The 20177-nt window shown below is 42.8% G+C and overlaps 2 protein-coding genes across 3 annotated transcripts in view; both read right to left on the bottom strand.

The window, feature by feature from the left end:
* Window positions 1-20177, bottom strand: part of tmem154 (transmembrane protein 154) — a 633868-nt gene that overhangs the window by 509879 nt on the left and 103812 nt on the right. The window lies entirely within an intron of this gene.
* The window catches only part of LOC311109952 (FHF complex subunit HOOK-interacting protein 1A-like), a gene marked incomplete at its 5' end in the record, with an annotated part of 20080 nt that continues 1157 nt past the window's right edge, over window positions 1255-20177 (bottom strand). The window contains 8 exons of the mRNA XM_084188469.1: window positions 1255-4240; window positions 5007-5127; window positions 11224-11402; window positions 11765-12817; window positions 14153-14355; window positions 14735-14814; window positions 16531-16698; window positions 16847-17092. Coding sequence (XP_084044595.1) covers window positions 4038-4240; window positions 5007-5127; window positions 11224-11402; window positions 11765-12817; window positions 14153-14355; window positions 14735-14814; window positions 16531-16698; window positions 16847-17092 — 2253 coding nt within the window. The 3' untranslated portion in view covers window positions 1255-4037. The remainder of the gene's footprint in view (window positions 4241-5006; window positions 5128-11223; window positions 11403-11764; window positions 12818-14152; window positions 14356-14734; window positions 14815-16530; window positions 16699-16846; window positions 17093-20177) is intronic.

Below are 20177 nucleotides of genomic sequence, written 5' to 3'. Positions count from 1 at the left end.
TCACAGCTAATAAAGGTATGGCCCATTACCAGGCGGTTTGGGAGTCGTCCCAGAATTAATCTAGCTGTTTTTTATCACTGTCGTCTGGCAGCACTGGAATGAATCGGGAGAGCAATGGAGGACAGAAGTACTATATGCAATGTATCACCTCCTGATACTCCCTCTAAAATGGATCGGATTAGGAATGATTTAGAGTTCAGTGTTCAGTCAGAGGGGAGAGAGGAAGTAGTCATGAGGAGTAAGCGCCACCTTGTGGCTGTCAAGTGAAGGAGATACATACTGTAACCTGCAATACTGAGACATATTGGCGTTTTCTCTATCCTTTAACCTTCTGTGCTTGGCTCTCTAGAGTTAGGCATCTCTTTACATTCAGATGGCTTGAATATTGGGTTTTGTCAAATCACGGTAATTCAGTACTGGCTGGCTGTGTGCATGTGAGTTCTTGTAATGTAGGTGTTTGCCTCCCATTCATCCCCCTTTGTTTCTATTGAATGCCGTATGTAGTGACCTATATAAGAGGTATTGTACATAACACAATTGGACTTCTTGATAAAGAAAATACAGGGTTTTGTGGCTGGCTTCTGTTTGAGTGCCTGTGAAGATGACCTAGTTTTGAACAGAAGCTGGGTCACTGGATGAAAGGCTGTCAGAAGCCCTGTTTATACCTGCTGTTAATATTCGTCCTGATCTTGTCCGTTTTACACTTGGATCTCATCACAATGAATCTTTTAATCGTCCAAAAAAATGTGGGCACAATCAAAATTGGACAAGATCAGGACAAAGGCTGCATGATAGAACCAGGTATAAACAGGACTAGAGAGGGGATTGTTTACTAAATGAGGCAAGTGGAGTCCACTGAACAAACCATCCAAAACACAACCACCTCTGGGTGAAAGAAGAGGAAGGAAAAATGTGTTTTCCCTGTGCTTTGCATCTTACTTTACCTTTGCCGAGGTAAAGCGAAAATAGACATTTTGTCTTCCTCTTCTTTCGCCCAGAGGTGGTTGTGTTTTGGATGGTTTGTGCAGTGGACTCCACTTGCCTCATTTAGTAAAAAATCCCCTCTCGCCCTGTTTATACCTGGTTCTAACATGCAGCCTTTGTCCTGATCTTGTCCAATTTTGATTGTGCCCACATTTTTTGTTTGGTAGTGAAGCTGTCAAAAGTCAAAACACATGACATAGTATTTGTTTATCTGTTCTTCAATAAAAATGTATTATAGAGAAAGAATACACTAATACATGTTTTCATTGGACAAGAAATGTATTTATTAAAATAATCATGCCTTGGAGCCTCTGACTTCAATGACAAACAGAAGAATATACACTGGAGTAACCTGACAAGGTCTTGGTCATCACTGACATCTAAAATGGATGCTAATAGTTGTAGGAAGGGAGAAACTGACTACTTGTCTTTGGAATGAAACCTCTATGCAACTGAAGAGAACTGTGCCTCTAAATTTGGTTGAAATAAATGTGCTCCACACAACATTCTACTACAAGAAAATATGGATGGAGTATATAACCAAATTTAGCAATGGCAAGTAATGATGGGTTCCATAACTGTCCATCGGCCCAGTTCGTGGACTAGTTCAAGCAGACCGTGGTATTTTTGCCTTTGCAGCTGCATCCACATTCATCCCCTGGGTAATGTTCATTAGGACGCACCGTAGGAAAAAGTTTTGCAACAGAAAACAAAAAAAGAGCATTTCTATTTGGATAAGCTCTGTTTTGTGCCTACTGAACATGACCATGCTTAGCCCAGAGTAGACGCTGTAGGCAACAAGAGGAAATTCAATCAAAATTCAGGCACCAATTTGTAGGTAGTTCTGCCCTAACACACCAATTTAATAGGGACAGGCATTGTCACAAAATACCTCCTTGGTTGAAATCAAAACCTTAAAATCAAAGTAAATTAAAATCAAAGCAATTTATTTGTTGCTAATGGTAGACCGTGTCTTAGCCTGGAATTCAAACTTAAACAATGGTGAAATTGAGCATTTCAGCTTGGATTTCAGGCTACCCATGTCTTCCTCTGCTGTGTGAGAGTTGGCCAACACTCAATGCTAAAATGAATATGCCCAATCATCAATGAACCAACCAACAGTGATGTATTCCAATCTTCCCAAACATACAAGAAACATGCATTCCCTAATACAAAGCACAGCAATGAGAAAACAGAACAACTGAAGTTACAACTTCTGTGAAAAAATATGGCAATAGAACCTCTCTCTACAAAACAGTTACATTATTGTGACATTATGTATTAAATACCCATCCCCATTAGAAAACAAAACACAATAAAGTACTCTTATACCTCAAATATCAATAATGATTTGCATAGTGTGCTGTTTCTTTGAAAATGTTTTTACAAGAATATACATACAGTACTAAAATAAGGCTAAGACATTGAGGGCTTCCCAAATGGCCCCAGTACCCCATTTAGTGCACTACATTTGACCATTTCAGTAGTCAAAAGTAGTGCACTACATAGGAAATAACGTGCCGTTTTGGACACAAACATTGAGTGCATCACCCTGATATGGAAAGCTCCTTTTAGAGTGATTTCATTATAAATAATGTGCATTCAGTGGACAGGACCTGGTGCACCATGGGAAATGGAGTTAACTGCAGTATTGAGAATTGACGTCAGAAGACCCCAGTGTCCTTAAGTACACCCCTAAATTGAAAAAACAACTTCTAACTTGAATATCTAATGTGCATTGAAAACATAATAACATAATTAAAATATGTCTATTGAACAAAGAAGGTCTTTGATTTAGCGTCAAGGAAACTTGTTTTGTACAGTTACCTTGATAGAAGTCTAAATTACTAGGCCTCTCCTTTGAACAACAATGACCACCAGATACATAACATTAGTGAATGCCATGGTGTACAACAACTCTTAAAGTAAGTATGAGATGAATGTGATTCCCACTAGCATCCCACTTTGACACAAACACGCTAACCCGTAGAGTATATTGTGCTGCTTCTAGTGTACTCGGAACTGGTACCTAGCGTTTATAGCCAAGTTAGAGTTACTCATTGTGTATTTATTATTACATTTCTATTATTACACTATTTTCTTTCTCTCTGTGTTGATGGGAAGGGCCCGTAAGTAAGCATTTCACTGTTAGTCTACACCTGTCGTTTACGGAGCACGTGACAAATAAAATGTGATTTGTTTAGTGATGAATACGCCGCAGGGAGACATCCTGAAAAATAGGCTCCTGATTGTATCCAGTACAGCATGCAATCCCAGGGTGTCGACACGGCACCACCGTAAGGCCACGTATAAGTAAGTCCCCATTGTATGGTGGCCATCACTACAAGACAACTAGAGCTGGTCACTGGAGAGGCTGTTGCAACCAGAGCAGTACACTGATGTTTATGAATGCAATATTGTATGTCTAAAAGCCTAAAGGGACAGATTATGTATCCTTTGTGTATCATTGATTTCCCATTGTTCCGTTCAGCCTGTTCCATTCTATTCAGTCTTTGGTTGATTAGCCCCAAACTTCCATTTCAGCATTCTTATTGGTTGGTGCAGGGCTTCCACCAAAGGCTTAAAGTAGGTCAGTTATTATAAATCACATGACCTGCTCCTTGGATGTGACATAGGCCTATGCATACAACTCTCTGAGGGCGGAGCCATATACATATGAGTCTGAGGGTATCAACGGTGAGAGATTCCTGTGAGTTATGTGTTACTGTACATCAGAGCCCACCGTTTTTACATATTGGTTTGGAAAAATATATTAGCCTCAAATATATATATAACCCTATTTAAAAACTACCTCAGGGAGCGAGATTAAAGACGATTGAATCAATCCAAGAGGTATCGTCTTCTTCATCAAGTAGTGCTGGAAAATATGAAAAATTTTCATAGAGTATTTATAAAAACGTTTAAAATGACCCGAGTGGACACAACAGGTCAGGGACAGACACTCACTCCTTCCCTGTGAGACAATATTACCATAACATTATTAAAACATTATAATAACGTTATTATAACATTATTACAATGTTATTATATCGTTACTCCTCCATAGGGACGTGCGATAGTATGGAGTGCTCCTGTGCAATAGCCGCCAGTTCTTTGAGGAACTCTGTGAAGAGGACGGTAGCGAAGACCTCGGTCCTGGCCAGGGAAATGGTCTTGGGCTGGGGAGGAGGAGAGCTCTTCATCATCCTTCCTGCCTCCAGAGGGGAACATTCACTGCTGTCTCCACTGTTTGTATCTGTAGAGGATAAGTAACATTTAACTGCAGTTGGACGTTGTAGCAAGCTCATGTTAGCCCACTTGAAAGAAGAAATTCTCCCTTTTATATCAGTCTCATTTTCCTTTTTAAACCTCATGCAATCTCATACCAATACATTCCTTGCTCAGAGAGAAAGTTCTCAGATAAAATGGAGGGGAGAAACCATTGGGAATGCAGTAGACTAGACAAGTATGAGATGAAGAACATCAGGAGGACCTGAGTTGTTTCTCCATTGCTGCAGTGCTTCATGCCCACAACAAGACCAAGCTGAATATATTCTCTAAGTCCTCGAGGAACCAAACACATCACAAATTAAGCACAGATACAGTTTTAATCTTTCAGTGGTGCTTCATTGCATTGCAGCGATTAGAAAACAGCGTTATTACACGGCTAATTACTGGTCTTCTGATCTAGGATATTGCCTCAAATCCTCTGGAAGCTTTGCCTATTTCTATTCTCATCTCAATGACCTGGCTATCTATGTCTATAAGCTACAAAACAGACCTAAATTACATTCTAATGATGATCATAGGATAACTCACAATAAGTTCAACATTGAACAACGTCTCTTCAAACAAAACATTTATACTACCAGTAAGTAACAGTCCACAGTTATACAGTTGTTATAAACACTTTATGTATCCTTGCAGGGAAGCCATCACGTTAGTTTCAGAACATCTTTACTAACATGAAACTGTATATGTAGTACAGAGCATTATGGGTACTGTAGTCAATCAAGTCTCACCTTGACCCTTGAGTGAACTCTCCCTGGCCAGGAGGCAGTGCTGGGCGGAGGTGATCAGCTCTGGGAAGTCCTTCTTGGTCGAGGCCTGCTGCTCTATCTGGTTCTTAAGGGAGGCTAGTACCTAATATGGAAACACATACAGTGGGGAAAAAAAGTATTTAGTCAGCCACCAATTGTGCAAGTTCTCCCACTAAAAAAGATGAGAGAGGCCTGTAATTTTCATCATAGGTACACGTCAACTATGACAGACAAATTGAGGAAAAAAAATCCAGAAAATCACATTGTAGGATTTTTAATGAATTTATTTGCAAATTATGGTGGAAAATAAGTATTTGGTCACCTACAAACAAGCAAGATTTCTGGCTCTCACAGACCTGTAACTTCTTCTTTAAGAGGCTCCTCTGTCCTCCACTCATTACCTGTATTAATGGCACCTGTTTGAACTTGTTATCAGTATAAAAGACACCTGTCCACAACCTCAAACAGTCACACTCCAAACTCCACTATGGCCAAGACCAAAGAGCTGTCAAAGGACACCAGAAACAAAATTGTAGACCTGCACCAGGCTGGGAAGACTGAATCTGCAATAGGTAAGCAGCTTGGTTTGAAGAAATCAACTGTGGGAGCAATTATTAGGAAATGGAAGACATACAAGACCACTGATAATCTCCCTCGATCTGGGGCTCCACGCAAGATCTCACCCCGTGGGGTCAAAATGATCACAAGAACGGTGAGCAAAAATCCCAGAACCACACGGGGGGACCTAGTGAATGACCTGCAGAGAGCTGGGACCAAAGTAACAAAGCCTACCATCAGTAACACACTACGCCGCCAGGGACTCAAATCCTGCAGTGCCAGACGTGTCTCCCTGCTTAAGCCAGTACATGTCCAGGCCCGTCTGAAGTTTGCTAGAGTGCATTTGGATGATCCAGAAGAGGATTGGGAGAATGTCATATGGTCAGATGAAACTAAAATATAACTTTTTGGTAAAAACTCAACTCGTCGTGTTTGGAGGACAAAGAAAGCTGAGTTGCATCCAAAGAACACCATACCTACTGTGAAGCATGGGGGTGGAAACATCATGCTTTGGGGCTGTTTTTCTGCAAAGGGACCAGGACGACTGATCCGTGTAAAGGAAAGAATGAATGGGGCCATGTATCGTGAGATTTTGAGTGAAAACCTCCTTCCATCAGCAAGGGCATTGAAGATGAAACGTGGCTTGGTCTTTCAGCATGACGATGATCCCAAACACACCGCCCGGGCAACGAAGGAGTGGCTTCGTAAGAAGCATTTCAAGGTCCTGGAGTGGCCTAGCCAGTCTCCAGATCTCAACCCCATAGAAAATCTTTGGAGGGAGTTGAAAGTCTGTGTTGCCCAGCGACAGCCCCAAAACATCACTGCTCTAGAGGAGATCTGCATGGAGGAATGGGCCAAAATACCAGCAACAGTGTGTGAAAACCTTGTGAAGACTTACAGAAAACGTTTGACCTGTGTCATTGCCAACAAAGGGTATATAACAAAGTATTGAGAAACTTTTGTTATTGACCAAATACTTATTTTCCACCATAATTTGCAAATAAATTCATTAAAAATCCTACAATGTGATTTTCTGGATTTCTTTTCCTCATTTTGTCTGTCATAGTTGACGTGTACCTATGATGAAAATTACAGGCCTCTCTCATCTTTTTAAGTGGGAGAACTTGCACAATTGGTGGCTGACTAAATACTTTTTTCCCCCACTGTACATAGTAACATCAGTTGAACATCAGACAGTAATTGAACAGTAGGCATTTTTAAGGGAAATACAGTGTCTTCAGAAAGTATTCACACTTTTTCCAAATTTTGTTGTGTTACAAAGTGGGATTAAAATTGATTTCATTGTCATTTTTGGTCAACGATCTACACAAAATACTCTAATGTCAAAGTGTTAGAAAAATGTTAACATTTATAAACAAAAATATGAAAAATAAAACACTAATACATCTTGATTAGATAAGTATTCACCCACTGAGACAATACATGTTAGAAACACCTTTGGCAGCAAATACAGTTGGAAGTCTTTCTGGGTAAGTCTCTAATAGCTTTGCACATCTGAATTGTACAATATTTGCCCATTATTTAAAAAAATATTCAAGCTCTGTCAAGTTGGTTGTTGATCATTGCTAGAAAGTCATTTTCAAGTCTTGCCATAGATTTTCAAACCGATTTAAAGTTAAAACTGTAACTCGGCCACTCAGGAACATTCAATGTCGTCTTGGTAAGCAACTCCAGTGTAGATTTTGCCTTGTGTTTTTTTTTATTGTCCTGCTAAAAGGTGAATTAGTCTCCCAGTGTCTGTTGGAAAGAAGACTGAACCAGGTTTTCCTCTAGGATTTTGCCTATGCTTAGCTGTATTCCGTTTATTTTTATCCTAAAAAACTCCCTAGTCCTTGCAGATGACAAGCATACCCATAACATGATGCAGCCACCACCATGCTTGAAAATATGAAGAGTGGTACTCAGTCGAATTTGCCCCAAACATAACGCTTTGTATTCAGGACAAAATGTTCCTTTCTTTGCCACATTTTTTGCAGTATAACTTAAGTGTCTTGTTGCAAACTGAATGCATGTTTTGGAATATGTTTTATTCTGTACAAGGTTCTTTCTTTTTACTCTGTCATTTAGGTTAGTATTGTGGAGTAACTACAATGTTGTTGATCTATCCTCAGCCTTCTCATATCACAACCATTAAACTCTGTAACTGTTTTAAAATCACCATTGGCCTCATTGTGAAATCACTGAGCAGTTTCCTTCCTCTTCGGCAACTGAGTTAGGAAGGACACCTGTAGTTTTGTAGTGACTGGGTATATTGATACACCATCCAAAGCCTAATTAATAACGTCACCATGCTCAATGGGATATTCAACATCTGCTTTTTTGATCTACCAATCAATGCCCTTCTTTGCGAGGCATTGAAAAACCTCCCTGGTCTTTGAATCTGTGCTTGAAATTCATTACTCGATTGAGCGACCTTACAGATAATTGTATGTTTGGGGTAGTCATTCAAAAATCATGTTAACCACTATTATTGAACACAGAATGAGTCCATGCAACTTATTATGTGATTTGTTAAGCACATTTATACTCCTGAACTTATTTAGGCTTGCCATAACAAAGGGGTTGAATACTTATTGACTCAATACAGCTTTTAATTTTTTATTACTTTTGAAAATGTTCTACTAATAAAATTCCACTTTGATATTATGGGGTATTTTGTGTAGATCAGTGACACAAAATCTCAATTTAATCCATTTTAAATTCAGGCTGTAACGCATCAAAATGCGGAAAAAGTAAAGGGGTGTGAAGACTTTACTGCCAGAGCACGGAGGGTACAGGATAAATATTTTATTAAAGCTACAATGAGTTAGTCTCGTTCGACTATCCTGATCTCGCGAGCTTACATTGAAACAAGATGGTGGATCAATGAGGTAACCATGCTTAATTACGTTGTTTTTTTTGCACACAGGAAACATTTTATTGGTCTATTGAGAAAAATGAATCCAATCATTGCATTTCCACAGCGCAAGATGCCTTATCAAAGAAAGTTTACATTTGTTTTGACTGAATTAAGCCAATACGCTTTACGTATTCGATGCCAAGAGTATTGATACAGTGGGGAGAACAAGTATTTGATACACTGCCGATTTTGCAGGTTTTCCTACTTCCAAAGCATGTAAAGGTCTGTAATTTTATCATAGGTACACTTCAACTGTGAGATACGGAATCTAAAACAAAAATCCAGAAAATCACATTGTATGATTTTTAAGTAATTAATTTGCATTTTATTGCATGACATAAGTATTTGATCACCTACCAACCAGTAAGAATTCCGGCTCTCACAGACCTGTTAGTTTTTCTTTAAGAAGCCCTCCTGTTCTCCACTCATTACCTGTATTAACTGCACCTGTTTGAACTCATTACCTGTATAAAAGACACCTGTCCACACACTCAATCAAACAGACTCCAACCTCTCCACAATGGCCAAGACCAGAGAGCTGTGTAAGGACATCAGGGATAAAATTGTAGACCTGCACAAGGCTGGGATGGGCTACAGGACAATAGGCAAGCAGCTTGGTGAGAAGGCAACAACTGTTGGCGCAATTATTAGAAAATGGAAGAAGTTCAAGTTGACGGTCAATCACCCTCGGTCTGGGGCTCCATGCAAGATCTCACCTCGTGGGGCATCAATGATCATAAGGAAGGTGAGGGATCAGCCCAGAACTACACGGCAGGACCTGGTCAATGACCTGAAGAGAGCTGGGACCACAGTCTCAAAGAAAACCATTAGTAACACACTACGCCGTCATGGATTAAAATCCTGCAGTGCACGCAAGGTCCCCCTGCTCAAGCCAGCGCATGTCCAGGCCCGTCTGAAGTTTGCCAATGACCATCTGGATGATCCAGAGGAGGAATGGGAGAAGGTCATGTGGTCTGATGAGACAAAAATATAGCTTTTTGGTCTAAACTCCACTCGCCGTGTTTGGAGGAAGAAGAAGGATGAGTACAACCCCAAGAACACCATCCCAACTGTGAAGCATGGAGGTGGAAACATCATTCTTTGGGGATGCTTTTCTGCAAAGGGGACAGGACGACTGCACCGTATTGAGGGGAGGATGGATGGGGCCATGTATCGCAAGATCTTGGCCAACAACCTCCTTCCCTCAGTCAGAGCATTGAAGATGGGTTGTGGCTGGGTCTTCCAGCATGACAACGACCCGAAACACACAGCCAGGGCAACTAAGGAGTGGCTCCGTAAGAAGCATCTCAAGGTCCTGGAGTGGCCTAGCCAGTCTCCAGACCTGAACCCAATAGAAAATCTTTGGAGGGAGCTGAAAGTCCGTATTGCCCAGCGACAGCCCTGAAACCTGAAGGATCTGGAGAAGGTCTGTATGGAGGAGTGGGCCAAAATCCCTGCTGCAGTGTGTGCAAACCTGGTCAAGACCTACAGGAAACGTATGATCTCTGTAATTGCAAACAAAGGTTTCTGTACCAAATATTAAGTTCTGCTTTTCTGATGTATCAAATACTTATGTCATGCAATAAAATGCAAATTAATTACTTAAAAATCATACAATGTGATTTTCTGGATTTTTGTTTTAGATTCCGTCTCTCACAGTTGAAGTGTACCTATGATACAAATTACAGACCTCTACATGCTTTGTAAGTAGGAAAACCTGCAAAATCGGCAGTGTATCAAATACTTGTTCTCCCCACTGTATACACACTATCAGGTGTAAAACGTGTAGCTTTTGCATAAAAGCATCTCACATGATTGAAAACATAAAGCCATAAACCAGACAAAACAAGGACATTAAACAAGACAGGACACACTGATGATGAGAGAACCAAACCGCATTCATCTCCATGACAAACAATCCAGCTCTTTTAATCTGGACCCTAATGAAAATGAAGTACCCAGTGTTTGTACATCAACAACTCGCCTTCCCCTTTCATCCCCATCCAAACATTCCCTTTAATGCGAGGTTTCAAACGGCCCCATTCCATTTTGATTTACTTGTTTACACATCCTCTATTCAATTATGCATGAATCAGCCAGCAGCAGAGAGAAACACGGTGTTAACGTCTCACTAGAGACTTGTTTCACAGCCATTATGAACTCTGTTTTCATTGACACATTAAGTGTACGCTCGCAGATAGTCTGCGTCTCAAATGGCACCCTATCCCCTAGCGTCTCAAATGGCACCCTATCCCCTAATATAGTGCACCACTTTTGACCAGGGTCCATAAGACTCTGGTTAAAAGTAGTGCATTATATAGGGGATAAGGTGCCATTTGGGACGTAACCATAGTATTCATAACCTCCTCTCTAACTAATACTATTCATAACGGATCCCTCCTCTCTAACTTCTAACAGGTTGTCTGTCTAGTCTCCAGAGGTTTAAACAGCTCAGAGCGCTGATGGAGAAAAGCAAACAGTGTTTTTTTGGACGTTTTTACACCTCTAATGCTTACTAAATGGAACTGAGTGAAATGTTTACTGAGAGACTTGTGTCACTCTTTTGAGTAGGAGTGCATTGCAGTGTCTATGGTGAGTATCTTAACAGTAGGACTGTGTTTCAGACAGACTGAAAGTGACAGAATTATTGGAATCTAGGAGCGGGATCGGACACTTGGCTGGTGACAGTCACAGTCACACACACACACACACTCTCTGTACCTGATAGAGTGAGCGTACGCTGGGCTGGAACACCATGTTGGTGTTGAGGAGGAAGGATTGCAGCAGAGGCTGGGGGTAGGCAGCCAGCTGGGCCAGTATACCAGTCAGCAGGAGGTTGACATGGAGAGAGTTATCCAGCATGTTCTCCAGACGGGACAACAGCACACTGACAAATGGCCCTACAGGGAGAGAGAAAGAGAGTCTTTACTCAGACTGTCAAACCTGGTTAAAGATCAAGAATAAGCCTTAAAGTAAGACAGATAAAACTTCAATCTACACAGGAAGAGAGAAAGATTCTTTACTCAGACTGTCAAACCTGGTTAAAGATCAAGAATAAGCCTTCAAGTAAGACAGATAAAACTTCAATCTACACAGGAAGAGAGAGAGAACCAAGGCTAAGAGCCACCACGTTGTGATTCTTCAGCAAATTATTCACACGTGTTAGAGAGATGACCTTCAAACCTGGTGAAGATATTGTACAAAACCTTGATGTACAATAGTTAAGGCTTTTATTTCTCAGAAAGTGTTGTTTTTATCTTACCTGTAAAAGGCACCGAATGACTCCTAGTGCTCCCACTGCAGAGCTTGGTCCCAAACAGGGACGACTGCTGTTTCTCCAGCTCTGGCGTATCCATAGAGAAGGAGCTGAAGTCCACCTCGTCCTCCTCCATGGGGGTGACAACAGGATTCCGGAACTCTTTGTCCGCCGTTTTCACAAGGCTGCTCCCCCCGGTCTCAGCCCCGACCTCGCCACTGCCCAGCGTACGAATCAGCTCCTCATATTGACCCATGAGGTCGTCCCCCACCTCAGTAGCCGAGGGGCTCTGGAGGTTGGAGTTATGGTCCGCAACATGACCTTTGACCTCCTTTGACCCCTTTGTGACCTCCATGTTGGTGGGATGGAGTGGAAGACTCAGGCCATTGCTGAGGGGGACCTCATCCTTCTCCTGCAGACTGGATTCTTTGAAATCGTCCTCCTCAAGGTTAAATTCTGAGTCCATTTCAGATTCCGGTTGTGTCTCCCTGCTGGGTCTGCGCCGATCCACAGTATCGCGGGCGTCCTTCTTTGCCACAAGGTCGTAGACCATGACATCATCCTGGAAGTCGGACTCCTCTATGTAGGAACCCTTAACCAGCATGATGGCAGTCCTCCTCATCTCCTGGATGTGTTTGGGTGGCTCGGCTGCAGGCGGCTGTGGAGGTCTACTACTCTCAGCAGCAGCAGCCTCGGGGGACACCACCGGACCGGCATCATAACTATCGTCCCACTCCAGCTCTAGTTGATTAGTAGGGGCTGGGTCTGTGGTCTGGGGTGGGCAGGGGGGATGAGGCCGTGGATGTGGATGTGACTTCTTGGGGTTGACCGTCTGGGCTTGGCGCCCCCTGGCCCCTGCCTCCTCCAGGGCACTGGGCTGGTACTCCTCTGGAGGGGGGTCCTCTCCATCGTAGGGGGCAGACCACACCTGGCAGGCCCGGGTACAGCTGCTGATGCCCAGGCGGGCATTGTAGAGGTAGTGCAGGTAGCTGACGTCCAGGTAGATCTCAGAGCCGATGACGCAGGAGTAGCCCGAGCCATCCTCGGTCTCCTCCGTCTCTGAAATACAGACAGATAGGGAGCACTACAAGTCAATAATGTATCTAACAGTGAGAGACAGACAGACAGACAGACAGACAGACAGACAGACAGACAGAGCGACAGACAGACGAGACAGGCAGACAGACAGACGAGACAGGCAGGCAGGCAGACAGACAGACAGACAGACAGACAGACAGACAGACAGACAGACAGACAGACAGACAGACAGACAGACAGCATAAGTCAGTATGATAAATATGTTAAAGTAGTGTGCGCACATTCAGTTACTTGCAGGGTACAAGAAGTAAAGTCATGACACATACAGATAGACAGGCAGATAGACAGAGAGATAGACAGACAGATAGGGAACAGAACAAGTCAGTGTGATTAATAATTTTACTAATCCTGGCTGGCACAATGCGCTGCGAACTAATGATGTTGACAATTAACCACAGGAGGCTAAACTGATTAAATTTACTTCAGCAGCAGGAGATTTCATGAGTTGATAAAACACTTTTTAATAAGGCCTCTTATGTTATTAATCTGACAACATTTAATGTAAAGATCATACAGAACCATAACTGATAGATGTTTGAATGACTCTTGATAAGTAGTAAATGGATAGGAATAATGCATTATGACTATAATTTGGGGAGCCCAAAAAAATATATTGCGTCCCGATTTTGTCCCGCTGGGCACCTGTTGCCGAACCCTGTTGTACTATATCATGTTCCATTGCCAAGGTGATGGGCTGTATCATGGACATCTAGACAGTTCAAAAACTTTGGCTGTGTGGTTTGTGTTTTGTTGGTTTTTGGTAAATACCACCACCACAAATGAGGTCAAAGCGCTCGCCACCAACAATCTTATGACTAGTCGCAACTCAGTAAAGGAACTTTCTGTGTGTGGAAGACTTTGGATCAGCGTAGAGCTCATTGAAGCTGTGATTGTGAACACAGAAGAGAGGGAAGGGTGAATCAGATTAGGATCAAATGTGATCTTAATTCGTTTCGTCTACTCAGACTAAGCTGCAGCACATGGCCTAAAATCCCAAACACAAATATTCAGGCCACTTGAAACAAAGGAAACTAGATTGTCTATCTCTCGACCTATAATCATAATGAAACCCATTGTTAAAATCGAAATGCACTGTTTAAATCCTTCAGAAGTAACAGTTTATTCTCTGAGAACCATTGAGGCATTCAAAATATCAAGTCAAATACTAAGCAACTGGTTAAATAGGGGGTTAATTCCACTTTACTTCTGCATGTAGCATGTTACACTGTCTTGCCCTAGTGATAGGCATATATAAAGTACAGAACCAGCTATAAATCTCCAGTGAACCTATCTTACCCATGGTGCCAGTGTTAGGACTGTTGTCTGTGCCCTTTGACCAGAGGATGGAGTCCAGCTGTCTGAGGGGTGGGGGGCTGTGTTCGGGGGAGCAGCAGGAGGGTGTGAGCGCCAGGATCTTAGCGGCCGACACAGAGTAGCAGTCTCTCTCCTTCACCACGCGTCTCTGGCTCAGCATCATGTGATTACAGGGGATCAGGTACCTGGAGAACCAGAGGAGGGGGGTAGATCCTGTTAGGCAGCCCCAGCAGGGGGAACTGAGACTGGGGTTGGGAGAGGAGGAGGACGGGGGGTTGTGGTTGTACCAAGAAGGCAGATGGGTCTGTATTTGGGTGTTAAGGAGTAAAAGCGGAGTAAAGGCTCATCACATTATAAACCAATTAGCTGTACCGTGATTTACAGTAAGACAATGAGGCTTAGCTGAGAGGAGAAACTGAATGTGTGTGTATGTGTGTGTGTGTGTGTGTGTGTGTGTGTGTGTGTGTGCAGGTATACAGAGAAAGACATCATACACCCCAAATATTTTATATAACATCATCATTAACATGCATAGAACATGGAAAACAGGCCCCACACACTCACCTCAAGATGAGCTGCAGCATCACATCCTCACAGTATAGTCCAATGAGAGTCTGGAACAGCGCCAGAGACACAGTACCCAGCTGGAAAACACCAAGAGGATAAACACATCACAAGATGATGAAACAAAGGCCTCAGAGGACTGGAATACTGGAATGCATCACAGGGCTGGATTAACAAGTAAGGGATAACCAAGGCTGAATTCAAAATGGCTGCCTGTGGCACCTGGCATCATACCTGTTCATATGTTGCAGAGTGACTATGGACAGCCTGTAGTCATAGCTTTTGATGATACTTGTATTTTAAGTTTCACAGAGTTGGCATGTAACCAGGTAATAGTGCCCCTAGGCCCATATTGAGTTATGTTTTATACATGGTGTATGTCTTAATTAGGTTCAATCGTGTGGAAACAGGTGTAGGCCTAGGTGTCTGAGTTGCTGACACCTGAATAATGATAAGTTTAGGGAAATGTCTGTCCATTTGAGGGTTTAGAATGGGGCGATTCACCAACAGGATGTTTTGGGTTCAGTGCTATAGTACTTCCTGCTTCTAATAATGAGGGTTGGGGCCTGTTTCCTGTCAAGGCCTTTTAAACAGATTTATTTTTTTAGATAAAAGACTGTTCTTTGAGCCAGCTCTGTGTTGTTGTGGTGGTGTTAAAAACATCAAATCATTTTCCAAACCATCAATGTTAAATGGCCTGCAAGTATCAGAGAAGTGTTGTTTTCTACCCTGTAGAGTACAAAGCAGCACAGGAGCGTTTTTCACAGTTGAGTAGACCTGTGAAGAGAACACTTGAACGTTTCAATTGACAAGCCCCTGTTTGATGGTAATGAATAAAGCCTTTCCAGCAATTTCCCCCAAAACTGTTTGAACTAGACATTACATTTCCTAATATTTACTGGCCTTGTATTATCAGTCCATCGACTAATTATATAGTTATTGCGCACTTCCATGGCAACAATCTGCTCTCTTTGATATTTACATTTTAAATATTACTTTCAATTATTAGGAAACGGGGCTTCAGGGCAAACTATTTATCTACAAAACAAGTCTCCATTTTTTAAAAACATGACTCACACAGCATAGCAGAAAGATTCACAGACAACTTTCTAAAGCTCCTAATTTACGTCAGGTTGAGGCGGCCTGGATTTAGATTTAACCTGGCGACTACTCCTGTGTTACTAGGAGACTCTAGGTTGATATATGCACAGTACTCAATACGTTTTGTAACTGTATGTGTGTGTTTGTGTGTATTTATGTGTGCTAGCACGAAGGCTCCCGGATCTGAAAAGGGTTGTTGACACAACCACACACATTACCTGGAAGGGTGTGTTGATGTGGCTGACCATCGTGTCCAGGATGTGGAAGTTACCTGGAAGGGTGTGTTGATGTGGCTGACCAGCGTGTCCAGGATGTGGAAGTTACCTGGAAGGGTGTGTTGATGTGGCTGACCAGCGTGTCCAGGATGTGGAAGTTACCTGGAAGGGTGTGTTGATGTGGCTGACCAGCGTGTCCAGGATGTGGAAGTTACCTGGAAGTGTGTGTTGATGCGGCTGACCAGCGTGTCCAGGATGTGGAAGTTACCTGGAAGGGTGTGTTGATGCGGCTGACCAGCGTGTCCAGGATGTGGAAGTTACCTGGAAGGGTGTGTTGATGCGGCTGACCAGCGTGTCCAGGATGTGGAAGTTACCTGGAAGGGTGTATTGATGTGGCTGACCAGCGTGTCCAGGATGTGGAAGTTACCTGGAAGGGTGTGTTGATGTGGCTGACCAGCGTGTCCAGGATGTGGAAGTTACCTGGAAGGGTGTGTTGATGCGGCTGACCAGCGTGTCCAGGATGTGGACGTTCTCGTGGCGGTGGAGGAGGATGAAGGAGAGGAAGGTCTGCAGCAGGACCGGCTCCGACACCGACCGCACAAACAGGTCCAGATAGGCCGTGGTGGTCATCACCTCCTCCAGGGTCAGCTAGAGAGAAACACACACAACCATCAGTGGGATGGATACAGATACGTTGCATCCTTCCTTCCAATCTTCCTGGAAGTAGTGACTGATCTGACATTGATCTGGAATGGTGAATGTAATACTATGAGATCCATGCTGTGTTTATACTGACCTTGTGGAGGGCCGGTGCCAACACAGGCACCAGAAAGCCATTGTAGATGTAGCTGACCAGCTGGTCCCTGATGCTGGGGTGAGACACCTGAATGACTGCATTGCAGAACTCCAGTGAGTTGAGGAACTGGACCAGGGTGGGCATCTGTAGCCAGTCATCTCTGCGGAGGCAGTGCCACTCCTCACCGGGCACCTCCAGCTTGGTGGGCAGAGACGAGTACAGACCGCTCAGCCCCGTGGCCAGCACCTAGAGGAGGGGGAGAGAGGAGAGAGAGACACAATTAGTGGAACCCCTTAAAGTAGGCTATTGCTTACTTACACCATATAAACTGTACACTGTGGTCTGGTATCACGAGTATGCGACCAAGTTTTTGGGAATAACTAGGATCTGATATTATTGTTTGTTTCCTTTAATCTTTGCATGAGTTTCCTTTTGTGCATGTGAAAGATAACTATCCATGACTTTGCACAAAGGGCTGAAATGCCTTGGCAGGATACAGCGACGCCTCTAAACCAGGGCCCTGAATAGGCCTCTGTTCTGACTTCCTGGTACAGGTATATCCCTGTCTCTCCATTGGCTTATACAGACAGTAGGAAGATATGCAGGTAATCCTGTGACAAAGAGGTATTGTAGCCTACTCCCGCTGTGCAATTGCGTCAAATATTGTTACATAACTGGTAATCATCCATGCAGCCTGTACAGTACAATGTCTTTCCACGGTACAGGTGAGATTGAAAAAAAATCCTGTTGACACTGTTTAAGCACTGCCAAGCTAGATAGTCAGTTCACAACGGCTTAACAGAAGGGTTTGATAGTGAAGATACTAGTCGCAACATGACAAGTGTTCTGTGGTGGATGCTGTAAAAACATTCAGATGGCCAGACGGGTGCTTGAGGATTACACTTTAGAGAGTTATAGCTAATGATTTACACATTAAATATGAGGCTTGAGCAACCTACATTAATTATGAGTGGGGAAATGTGTAGCATAAATGACATATGAGGGACGTTTATGCATTTATGTTTTCACTCTGGCTTCACTCTCAGTGGTTTTTATAGTGCAGATATAAATGATGTTTTCCCCTTCCATGCTTTGAGCTGTACTGTATGTTATAAATCTACCAGGTCCCTTCTCTCCATGGTCTCACATTCAAAAGGCTGGTGTGTGAATCTATGCATATGATAGGTGGGCTTCTTTGGGACCTTAATGAATATTTGACCTCAAGAAGCTTCATCCCTCAAAGCTGAACGCGAGGGGAGAAAGGCAGCATTACTAAAATGAACTCTAGTTGATTTACCTCTATTTGATTTACCTGTTGCCCGGCTTCATCAATAACAATGGGCATTGACATATGGCTGTGAGATGTTACAGTTACCATACAAAAGCAGGTGATTTCCCTGGTGAGCTAATGCATCAAGATGGTGCCGTGGTTTGATAAGTATTCTCATCAACAACACAGGTCAAAATTACTACATCAGTCTAGTGCAAATCGATGAACATCAATTTTAATCGTCATGGGATTTAAGTGTTCATCCATTTTGTTTAATCAAACTAATATTTTAAAATAGTTTACAGTAAATATACAGTCTGAGATGTATATAAATTATTTCTACAGCTGGGCTGAGTTTTGCCTTTTAATAACATGGGTATGTTGCTTGTTACATTATCATAAGCATTTGAATACCACTCATTAACATAAAACATATGTTAAAACCACTCTCCCTCGACCTACTTTATTATGCATACAGTAGGCTAAGCATATTTTGGCTATGAATATCATACGCCTATCAGGGGACAAAGAGAGGTCAGGGATATTAACCTGTCTGGTAGTTGGTACAATGGGTTTCATTGAGTTAATAGGACATTGAGTCAAGGGCAGAACAATCATCCATTTGAAATGTATACAGTGGGTATATAGGGAAAGAAAGAGAGAGAGATGGGGAGAGAGATGGGGAGAGAGATGGGGAGAGAGAGAGAGAGAGAGAGAGAGAGAGAGAGAGAGAGAGAGAGAGAGAGAGAGAGAGAGAGAGATAAAGTCTAAACAAAGAGAGCAAGAGAAGGGCCAAGGGACAGTGAGATTTAGGAAGACCGTGAGACCTAAGAAGAAAGTGAGACATACAGTGGGGGAAAAAGTATTTAGTCAGCCACCAATTGTGCAGGTTCTCCCACTTAAAAAGATGAGAGAGGCCTGTAATTTTCATCATAGGTACACGTCAACTATGACAGACAAAATGAGAAAAAATAATCCAGAAAATCACATTGTAGGATTTTTAATGAATTTATTTGCAAATTATGGTGGAAAATAAGTATTTGGTCAATAACAAAAGTTTCTCAATACTTTCTTATATACCCTTTGTTGGCAATGACACAGGTCAAACGTTTTCTGTAAGTCTTCACAAGGTTTTCACACACTGTTGCTGGTATTTTGGCCCATTCCTCCATGCAGATCTCCTCTAGAGCAGTGATGTTTTGGGGTTGTCGCTGGGCAACACGGACTTTCAACTCCCTCCAAAGATTTTCTATGGGGTTGAGATCTGGAGACTGGCTAGGCCACTCCAGGACCTTGAAATGCTTCTTACGAAGCCACGCCTTCGTTGCCCGGGCGGTGTGTTTGGGATCATTGTCATGCTGAAAGACCCAGCCACGTTTCATCTTCAATGCCCTTGCTGATGGAAGGAGGGTTTCACTCAAAATCTCACGATACATGGCCCCATTCATTCTTTCCTTTACACGGATCAGTCGTCCTGGTCCCTTTGCAGAAAAACAGCCCCAAAGCATGATGTTTCCACCCCCATGCTTCACAGTAGGTATGGTGTTCTTTGGATGCAACTCAGCATTCTTTGTCCTCCAAACACGACGAGTTGAGTTTTGACCAAAAAGTTCTATTTTGGTTTCATCTGACCATATGACATTCTCCCAATCCTCTTCTGGATCATCCAAATGCACTCTAGCAAACTTCAGACGGGCCTGGACATGTACTGGCTTAAGCAGGGGGACACATCTGGCACTGCAGGATTTGAGTCCCTGGCGGCGTAGTGTGTTACTGACGGTAGGCTTTGTTACTTTGGTCCCAGCTCTCTGCAGGTCATTCACTAGGTCCCCCCGTGTGGTTCTGGGATTTTTGCTCACCGTTCTTGTGATCATTTTGACCCCACGGGGTGAGATCTTGCGTGGAGCCCCAGATCGAGGGAGATTATCAGTGGTCTTGTATGTCTTCCATTTCCTAATAATTGCTCCCACAGTTGATTTCTTCAAACCAAGCTGCTTACCTATTGCATATTCAGTCTTCCCAGCCTGGTGCAGGTCTACAATTTTGTTTCTGGTGTCCTTT

The sequence above is a fragment of the Coregonus lavaretus genome (genome assembly GCF_964263955.1).
Source record: "Coregonus lavaretus genome assembly, contig: SUPER_35_unloc_1, whole genome shotgun sequence".
Lineage (NCBI taxonomy): Eukaryota > Metazoa > Chordata > Actinopteri > Salmoniformes > Salmonidae > Coregonus > Coregonus lavaretus.
The sequence above is the reverse complement of the archived record's forward strand: the minus strand, read 5'-3'. Positions and strand labels throughout refer to the sequence as shown.